At 43.1% G+C, this 10,082-nt stretch overlaps 1 protein-coding gene across 1 annotated transcript; it reads left to right on the plus strand.

Annotated features, from left to right (window-relative positions):
• Positions 1-3,114: 3,114 nt before the first annotated feature.
• LOC103360663 (zinc finger protein 569-like) lies at positions 3,115-6,787 on the plus strand. Its single transcript, XM_008286510.1, has 3 exons — positions 3,115-3,512; positions 4,370-4,656; positions 4,960-6,787. The coding sequence occupies exons 2-3, from the start codon at positions 4,470-4,472 to the stop codon at positions 6,249-6,251; spliced, it is 1,479 nt and encodes a 492-aa protein (XP_008284732.1). The 5' UTR covers positions 3,115-3,512; positions 4,370-4,469; the 3' UTR covers positions 6,252-6,787.
• Positions 6,788-10,082: the final 3,295 nt, after the last annotated feature.

The raw sequence follows: 10,082 nt of genomic DNA on the forward strand, positions 1-10,082 counted from the left end.
CGACGCCAACGGTAACATAACGGCAACATAAAGTTAAAAGACAAAACAAACATAAAAGGGTGAATGGGAGAGATTAATAAATTTAGCGGCAGTCGAGAGGGCAACAAGGTAAAACTTTAATTGTGTTTCATTATCAGTTTATTTTATGTTTAGTATGGGCTAATTTTAGCAATGTGCTCAGCTAAATTCAATGTGTTGATGTTATGTATTTTTGTCTAGCTCTTACATTGGTCATAGGAGACAAAGGGGAGAGATTAACAAGTGTTATACCATGGTCAGCGAGAATTCTATGGTTAACTAGCGTGCATTATTTCCGTGTATACGCACACGTAGTTCGGCGAGTTAAATCACCATTATATCACGCCGCTCTGGGCGTCATCATAGCAACGCGCAAATCACCTGGCGCAGATCAGCTGTGTCTTGACATGTGAATGAGAGAAATGCGATAAAACATGGATTTCGAGGTTAATTTTAATATTTTTGGCCGAAACAAAACGTATGAAGAATGGGAAGAGGAGGAGAGCAAACGAGAAGAACAGCAAAAGCAACGACATAAAGATTGAACATCGGGCGAACTGGACAAGATTGAAGACGAGAAAGAAGAAGAGAACATGAAAAAACAACAAAATGGGCAGTCACAATTTTAAGACATTTCCTAAAGGAGAAGGGAAGAAATGTTGATTTAGATGTATCAGCTGCTGAGCTTTGAGAGAATTTTACGCTTCTGTGCAGTCTCACGAAGGGAAACACTACAGTGTAGCCAGTTTGATGTCCACAAGAGCTGCTCTTAACCGTTTTTTCCCTCACTTCAACATCATTGCCGACGTTGAATTTAAAACGAGTAACACTGTGCTCAAATCTGTAATAAAGCGTTACAGAAAGTCAGAGCTGCCACCATCCTAAAACAAGTGAGAGCGACATCCAAATTATTACAGCATCCAATATCCTCTCCTGTGATACACCCGCTGGACTTGTGTGCAAAGTTTGGTGGGACATTCAGCTGTGCTTCGCAAGGAGAGGCCGTGTAGGAAACAGACAGCTGTCCAAATCATCATTTGTCCTCCTCTGAGATGACGACGACATCGAGCATGTTTCTTTGGTCCATAATCCACACACCAAAACCACGCCAACCCCAATGAAACTCAGGTTTCTTCCCACTGTCGCCAACCACTTTCTCACAGGGAATCCAAAGGGAACTTTGGATTGTGAGATGATATATGTTGTAGATTGGTGCTATATAAATAAAATGTAATTGAAATAAATTGTGTGTTTCCCTACAGGTCATAGATCAGACCTCTGACATCTGTATTAAAACAGCAAAATATGCATGCAATTTCACCTTTATACCTAACAGATATACATAAAAACTTTTGGAATAAATGTATGAACTACCATGTGAAACAGTGATCAGCAATGGGCGCCTCTTGTCTGTATCCCAATACATTATCATGGTATTGTGGTATTTCATGTATTTCATGGGTTAATTTGATTCTTCTGTTTCTGTCTTAATATACAAGAAGTATGTGCTTTTTAAATATGTTGACAGACATTCTAATAGAACATTGTTTAAATGTACAATTGTAAAATACAGTTTGAGGAGCATCACATTCTCAGATGTGGGGGCAAGAAGGTTGATAAGTTCAAAAATACTGGAGCAGTGGTTTCCAAACTTTTAAAATATCTCCATTCTTCCCACAGATGAACTCAAACACTCTTTTACATACATCAAACACACCATGTTCCAAACAGGTTCAGCAGAATATAACACTAATAATATACACTACTCTGTCAAAGTTGTATTAAATTGATGCAAATTCTTTGTCAGACAGTTGAACTGACAATGCTTAACCCATTTGGTCAGGTTTGTATTCAGTATGACTAGCGCTGTTTCAGCCATTTAGTCATTGCTTTGAGCTTGAGTTTTCTCATTCCTAAACAGCTATTTTTCGTTTAGCCTATTTCAACTATTTATCCATCACGTTCCACTGACTATGAATAGTGAGCTACCATTACTTTAAGCTTTCAACACTTTACAATTTACTTGCTGCATTTTCAATTCATTATCTGTTACTTTCAGCTATTTCAGTCAATTTTCAGCTAAATCTACAGTATTTCAACATTTAGCTGCAAGGTACCTCAGTGGTTAGCATTGTTGCCTCGCAGCACGAGGGTCGCCAGTTCGCGTCCCAGTGAGGACACCGAGATCTTTCTGCGTGGAGTTTGCATGTTCTCCTCGTGTAGCGTGGGTTCTCTCCGGGTTCTCTGGCTTCCTCCCACAAGGTCCAAAAACATGTCGAGGTTAATTGATGATTCTAAATTGTTCGTAGTTGTGAATGTGAGTGTGCTTGGTTGTCTGTCTCTCAAGTCTAGGCTCCAGCCCCCTGCCGACCCCACTGAGGATCAAACGGTGTATAGATAATGGATGGATGGACTTCAACATTTAGCTATCCAATACTTTCTGTCTAGTTCAGCTGTCTGTAGAAAGGAGAAGAATGTAGTTTGTTGTTAGTTCCTAAGGGAACTTGCCATCTGCCTTTTTGGATGCCCACAATGACGTTGCTGCTGTCCAATGCTGTGAGTCTAATACTCCTATAAACAGCTGGAAGCCTGGATACTCCTTGATGTTTTGGCAAAACATTTGATCGATTACAGATCTAACCTGTTAAAGACTCATAAATATGAGTACAGACTAGTAAAGCTGTATTTTATGTAAGTTTCCTCCTATAATAAAGTTGAAATTGTAGCGCAATGTGAATGAGGGAGAAAGTCGGCTTACATGAAAGTTGTACACTAAATGAGAGTTTTGTCATTTCAGAGAGTTCTGGGTGTCTGTGTTTATGAATCAGTGCTGGTGCTGAAATGTGGGAAATGCCAGGTGTTCAGAATTTGTTCTGTGTGCAAAGAAAGCCGGTTCAGTCCTGACAGGCTTTGACATTAGTTTGGGCACCGTGACTGAAAGCTGAACCAGGAAGGCTGGAACACTGTCTGTAGGTTATTATTGCTGTGATGCCAGGATGGCTGCAGGGCTGGAGGCTGTAGCACCGCACTCAACACGCAGAGAGAGGCGGCCAGCAGGGGAGCGCTAATGTTACCGCCACAAACACTGGCAGTGAAGGCAGAAGAAGACACCGAAGCGGCTGTGTTTTTAGCCTGGTGTCAGTGTGACCCTGCTCTGTGTTCGCGGTGGAGCTGCTAGCGGTCACCTGGATGTGTCCAGCAGCAGGCCTGTCCGGCAGAGCGTCCGAATACAGCAGCCGACTTCTCACTGCTCCCCTGGAGAAAGTCAGCCAGCTAAGCTAAGCGAGCTAAGCTAAGGGCGCTACGCTAAGCTAAGTGAGCTAAGCTAAGTGCGCTGCTGTGGGTCAGAAAGCGGACACACACTGAGCTCCCAGCGGACACACAGCGGCAGCAGCACGGCTGTAGTTCAGAGGAGATGAGGCGGGGTCAGCTGTGAGCCGCTAAACTTCACTAAAAGTTGTTGGACTTCAGTGTTCCCTTGGTGGCTAACAACGGTAAGCACAAAAACGTGGAGAAAATGTCAAAGAGCGATTTGAACCGGAGGAATAAATGTGTTTAGTTTTGAACGTGTGAACAGCTGGAGAGGCTGTGAGACTCCACATGAGTGGTAAAACCTGTCAGGTCCTCCAGAGAGCTGCTCGGTTCTGCTGGGAGGAACAGGCTCTTTATACTTAAACTTAGTTTGTTCTTTAGTGACTCAAGTCAAACAAAGTAAGATGTGAGAAATAACTGAAGCAAAAACCTCACTCATATTCTTATTTCAGGCTGTGTATGCGCTTTTTTAAAAAATCCTGCCACTATTTATGAACTCAGTGTTTACTATGGCTGAAAAAATTGGTCAAATATTGGGATTTTTCTGACATATAGTGAAATTTGATTTGTTTAAGTCAAGCTCCAGGTCAGTTATTCTCTGTGCTATGATTTAATGTCCACGGCGAGGAGACCAGAGTATTGACACATGAGCTTCTCCCCCTGGTGCCTGATGAGGCCGGCCTGATGTCTGTCCAAGCCACAGCCTACAGGCTGAACCAGGACATCTCAAACCGCGGTCAAAGGGCAGCTTCAACAACTCTGAAGTGTCACCTCAGGCTTAAAACCGACTCTCCAGTTAAATATGCAGGACGAGTGTCCCACTATTTCATTCCCACACCTCATGCATCCTGAATTGTATGTGATATGCTAACTAGATTGTTTCAGATTGTGAGTTTGATTTGAAATGTTGATTAATTGTTCCACTCTAGTTCCTGCTCATGCAAAGGCTGCCACAAAAGCAGAGATTATGTTAGAGATAGACCGAATAGTTCCACCGCAACATACTGTTCAATGGGTTTTCTTGTCCTGAATCCTACAGCTGAATCAGATGCCATCTCTTCAGACAGCAAGAGTGAGGTGGCATCTGAGGACAACAGAGAGCTAAGAGTGGAGCTGTCAGGACTGATGAAGACCTCAGCATGGTGAGAAGAGCAAAGATGGACCTGCTGAGAGCGCTCGTCAGTGAGTGTCTGTCTGCGGCAGCCGAGGAGATCTTCAAGATTGTAGAAAGGACAATTATAGAGTATGAAGAGGAAATGTCCTGTTCAAAGTGGGTGGTGGACAGCCACCACAGACTGCTGGATGTTGCCAAGTCACATAGTGAAGGTCAGTTTATCAGGAGTTGTTGCTGTGTTTTAGAAAGGAACTTGTGATAGAGAGCAGATTAAAAGACACAAGTTTGTTTTTTTTTTTACAATAGAATTATCTCCCACTAATTTCTGATCTATGTGAAGAAGCCGTTGCTGTGTTCTTGTATGCTTGCATAGTAAACAGTGTGTTTGATGCACATCGTGAGCTACCACCAGGTGTTGCAGTTAAGCTACACTTTAGAAAAGAACCCTAAAAACTGTCTGATTGCAGTTTCAGTTATTCAGGTCTGTGGAATACATCTAGTCTCCTCTGTTTCAGACTCTATCCAGATGTGTGCCACAGATGTGCAGCAGCAGCCTCCTGCCAGAGTCAACTTTAGTGTGTGCTGGGAGGAACCAGACAACACTATCATGTCACAGTCCACAGAGCTGACAGACTGTCCCCGTGTTAAGAGCATTCACCGACACACTCTTCCTGCCACCGACAATGATCAGAGTGATCAGGACACACCAGCTGACAGCGAAGAGGACGATGTGAAGCAAGAGTGTGACTTGAGGTCACCCCAAAAACCCCTCTGCGTCAAGAAACCCTTTAAATGTTCTGTTTGCCTCAGTGGGTTTTCTTCCAAGAAGACAATGGTGCGACACATTAAAAAGCACTCGGAGGACAAATCTTCGTTTTACCAGTGCCAGTTCTGTGACAGCTACTTCTGCCACAAGTCTGAGTTCATCATTCACACCAGGATACATAAAGGTGCCAAACCACACCGGTGCCAAGACTGTGAGAAGAGTTTCGACCAAAGGAACAACCTGTTCATTCACAGGCAGAAACACACTGAGGAGAAACCCTATTTGTGTTTTAGTGAAAAGCTGGGAACAAAAACTCACATCAGATCAGTGACAGCTGTCAGTAAGATGGACTCGGAGCTGGAACAGAGACAAGATGAAGCTGGGGTTAAGGCATTTCCACTTGCTGTCACTCCCTATGACAAGAGTGAGTTTGATCAGGAGTCTCTGCAGCCCTTGTGTCTTTATCAAATCCAGACTGTTGCTGATATAGATAAAGACTCCTCTGCAGTATTTGCAGTGGATCATATTAAAACTGAAACTGGACCTGACAGTGGAGCTGATGAGCAGCGTCTCCTTTCAGTGAGTCCAGCTGAAAAAGAGGCAGAGGACAGGCAGCCAAAACATCTTACTGTCAGAAATATCCTGCCGAGGAGGCCTTCAGGGAAATCTCCTGAGCTCATCATCCAATTTGAAGCAGGAACTGCACAGAAACCCTACAAGTGTCCTTGCTGCACCAAATGTTTCTCCTTGACCAAGACTTTAATACGACACATAAAGATCCACACGGAGGACAAACCCTATCAGTGCCAGTTCTGCGGCAGGAACTTTTGTCAAAAGTCAGACCTGGTCAATCACACAAGGATACACACAGGGGAGAGACCTTACCAATGCCAAGAATGTAACAAGTCATTTGCGCAGAAAGGCAACCTGGTGGTTCACATGAGGAAACACACAGGGGAGAAACCATATCAGTGCCCAGCGTGTCACTGCAGCTTCAGTCAGAAGTCTGCTTTAGATTGTCACATGCAGAGTCATAGGTAGTCACAGGCTATGAAACTGAAACATGTCTGTAGCACCACGTTTGTCTCTCTTTCAACCACTTGCCCTAGTTGCCTGACCAGTTCTGAGATACTTTGTCCCAGTTGTCCGGTCATAATAGGTCTCTCAAATTCTTACACCTGCACATTTCTCCTTCATCCAACATGTTGACTACAAGAGCCAAGTGTTTGTTGACCATCTAATGCATTCCAGCCGTTTATATGCACTTTTGTTAGGAAACAGGCGACATTATAGGCTTCGTCTGTGTATCAAAATATTTTGGATCCTTTGTGCGTAGAGCTAAGTTCTGTAGTGTTACATGATGTTTTGTGTGTGTTGAATTTATGGTTTATGAAACTCAAAAGTCTTGTCCATGTGTAACATTAAGGAATATTTTGTTGGCAGTAAATTGTAGACTGACTATCTCTTGCTTTTTTCTTTTTACTGAAATGTTCAGATGTGTAAGTTTCGCTATATTTGCAGAAAAGCCGCTTCTGTAATAGTCCACTTGATACACCAGATAAAAGAAAATCTTATGACTCTCTAGTTGAAATTATTTTTGGACTTAATCAGAAATGAAACATGTATGGATCATTATACATACAAACATCTGTTAGGATCCTAAATTCATGCTGAGCATGACTTATTCTTTTCCCCCAATTATTTAACTTGAGACAAAATCTGTGCGTCTGTTCAGCTGTTTGCTGTGCAGAAAATAATTTAGACCCCGACCAATCCAGACAGATAGATAGATAGATACAGCCTTATTGATCTCTTTGGTAAAAACCTCAGGCCTCCTTTCCTGAGCCTGGTTCTGTCTGAGGTTTTTTCCTCCCATTATTTATTTATTTTTTGGTTCCTTCCCACTGTTGCCAACTGCTTGTTAAGAGGGAGTCCAAAGGCTACTTTGGATTGTTGGGTTCTGTGTTTAAATTTGTAAGGTCTATACCTAACTATGTCAAGTGCTGTGAGATGACATATGTTGTAAACTGTGCTATACAAATAAAATACAATTGAACTAAATAAGGCTACAATCAGTGTGTGAAGGTTCTCAGTCATCCATGTCACAGTTGTTCACGTAGTTTAATCGTAACAACTGGTTTCAAGAAACTCAAGCAAGTCGAGTTGCTACGATTAAAGAATAAGGCTACAATCACATCTCAATAATGTATCAGAAAGACTGAAATAATGAATGAGGTCACTGCTGCTTTGCAAGCAATTGCACACAAATCTGTCAATGTGGAGACAATGCGGGTCCAGCTGCTATTTATTGCCACAGCTGGTAAATAAAGTCAGTGAAAAGAAGCTGACAATCTGCATTTATAGACACAGACTTGGAGGCATGAGACAGTCTGAGAGAAATTGAAGCCTTAGATGTGAGTGTTAGAAATACGAAAAAATTAGAAAATGAGTCCACTGAGTTTAAGAATTTATGTTCATTTCAATTCAATTTTATTTGTATAACGCAGTTTGCAACATATGTCATCACATAGTGCTTTACATAGTAAGGTATGGACCTGACCAATTTAAACAGAGTAGCCTTTGGACTCCCTCTGAGCAAGCAGTTGGCAACGGTGGGAAAGAACCAAAAATCTCGCCAAGGGAAGGGGGGAAAAAAACCTCTGATAGAACCAGACTCAGGGAAGGAGGTCATCCGTCTTGAATGACTGGATGAGAGTGGGGATGAGAGGGATGGGAAAACAGGATAGCAGATGGAGAGCAGCAATAGAACATAACAATAAAGTATTTTGGGGGTCGGTAAGGCCGGTGGCTGCAGGTCAGGGACATCCACAGAGAGAGCAAGCACAGGACCTCGGGGGAAACACAGAGTTAGTGACATGTAATGGTGATTCTAACTGTATGGAAGGAAGAGAGAGGAGAGGAGCTCAGTGTATCATGGGAATCCTCCAGTAGTCTAAAGCTATAGCAGCATAACTAAGGGACAGTTTGGGTGATCCTGAGCAGCCCTAACTATAAGCTTTATCACAGAGGAAAGTTTTAATCCTAATCTTAAAGTAGAGAGGGTGTCTGCCTCCCGAATCCAAACTGGGAGCTGATTCCATAAAAGAGAAGCCTGATGACTGAAGGCTCTGCCTCCTATTCTACTTGTGCTGCCCTCACAATGCGTCAGCTTTGCACTGCCAGACAGCCAGTTAACATGCTCGAGCTGTAGTCAATAAACACACAAGGCTTGCTTTCCTTGGCATTTACTGTTCTTTTGTAGCTTTCGAACGTCTTGTAAAAAGGCAAATATTTTCCAAGGCAAAAGCATGTATGAACAATTTAGCGATGCCGTGAAGCTCCGTTATGCTACTGATAGTCGCTACAAGTCGAACTCTCTTCATGGAGATGACGGAGAATCAAAGATAATTCACAATGTATTGGTAACATGGCTCACTCTGCCGCAAATTCAAAAACCAAATACAACGCGCAGAGAGCTCACTCTGACAGATTTTCAAAGAACTACAAAAAACAACTTTTTAACTTAATAATAATACTACTACTTTACTACTTTAAAGTAGGATTACTACTTTAATCCTACTTTTTAACTTATTTAACTTATGTTTTTAATCAACTTACACACATCAGCTTCAAAGACAGCACACTCTCCGCTTTATATAATTAAATTATATCACTGCACTATGTCAGTACAGATATAAACAAACTTAAAGGTTGCTGTTCTTTGACAACATGAGTCTTTTCATTATGTCTCTGAAAGAAGGACTACGATCTCAGAGACCAACCTTAGAAACACCTTGGCTGTCCCATCCTTGACAACCTGCACTTCAACCTTTCTGACCTTTTTGTCACAGCTTGGCAAAGTCTTAACAACCAGTCCCATTGGCCATTCATTTCTGGGGACCTGATTGTCTTTCAGTATGACAACATCTCCTTCTTCGACATTTGGTTTGTCTTTTGTCCATTTCCTGCGACTCTGTAGGGTAGACAAAAACTCTTCTTTCCATCTCTTCCAGAATGTGTCCGCGAGACACTGAACTTGCTGCCACTGCTTTCCAAACAGCTGAGCTGAGGCAAAGTTTCCAGAACGGGCTGAAACAGCACTCATCTTCTGAGTAAGAAGCATCATGGGGGTAAGGATTTCAGGATTGTCTGGGTCCGTGGAGATGGACACAAGAGGTCTTGCATTCATGACAGCCATCACCTCTGCCATGAAAGTGCTCGAGATTTCATGTGTGAGCCGTGTTGGCCTTTTCTGAAGCAGCATTGCATCTGGCAACCCCAATGAGTCGCTCCCAGGAGCCTCCCATGTGAGAAGCGTGAGGAGGATTGAACACCCAGGAGCATCCTTTCTCTTGGAGGTACTTCCTCATCACTGTGTCGTCTGTGTCTGCACCTATCTCATTGCAAGCTCCAACAAAGTTCGTCCCTCTGTCAGACCGCAGGAGTTTCGCTGGACCACGAACAGCGAAGAATCTCCACAAGGCATTAATGAAACTGTTGACATGGATTCAATCAGTTCAATATGTACTGCTCTAGTTAACAAGCATGTAAAGAGCACTGCCCATCGTTTGCTCTCCGCACTTCCTCCTCTTGTGCGACGTGTCGTAATAGTCCACGGCCCAAGTGTGACGACCCGAGTCTCAGAATCTGTGCGGGCGGACCCAACGAAAAAGGGAGGCAGGAGAAAATGTTAAAGGAAACGATTTATTTAACAGGGGAGGGGGAAGTGAGAGTGTCCCGGTGGAGGAATCCAGTGGGGGTGTCGTGGTGGAGATCCCAGGTGGTAGGTGGAGGTGCTGTGCTCTAGGAGCGGTGCTGGTGCGAATCCGTTTCCCGTGAAGATCTTCCCTGTGCAGATGCTCGAACGGAGAT

This window comes from Stegastes partitus, unplaced genomic scaffold (genome assembly GCF_000690725.1).
Source record: "Stegastes partitus isolate 25-593 unplaced genomic scaffold, Stegastes_partitus-1.0.2 Scaffold457, whole genome shotgun sequence".
Lineage (NCBI taxonomy): Eukaryota > Metazoa > Chordata > Actinopteri > Pomacentridae > Stegastes > Stegastes partitus.

Excerpts from the sequence above, each read along its gene's own strand:
- LOC103360663 (XM_008286510.1), top strand. The coding sequence starts at position 4,470 with ATGGTGAGAAGAGCAAAGATGGACCTGCTGAGAGCGCTCGTCAGTGAG. Across the intron at positions 4,657-4,959 it reads TGCCAAGTCACATAGTGAAG|ACTCTATCCAGATGTGTGCC; the intron begins GTCAGTTTATCA and ends CCTCTGTTTCAG.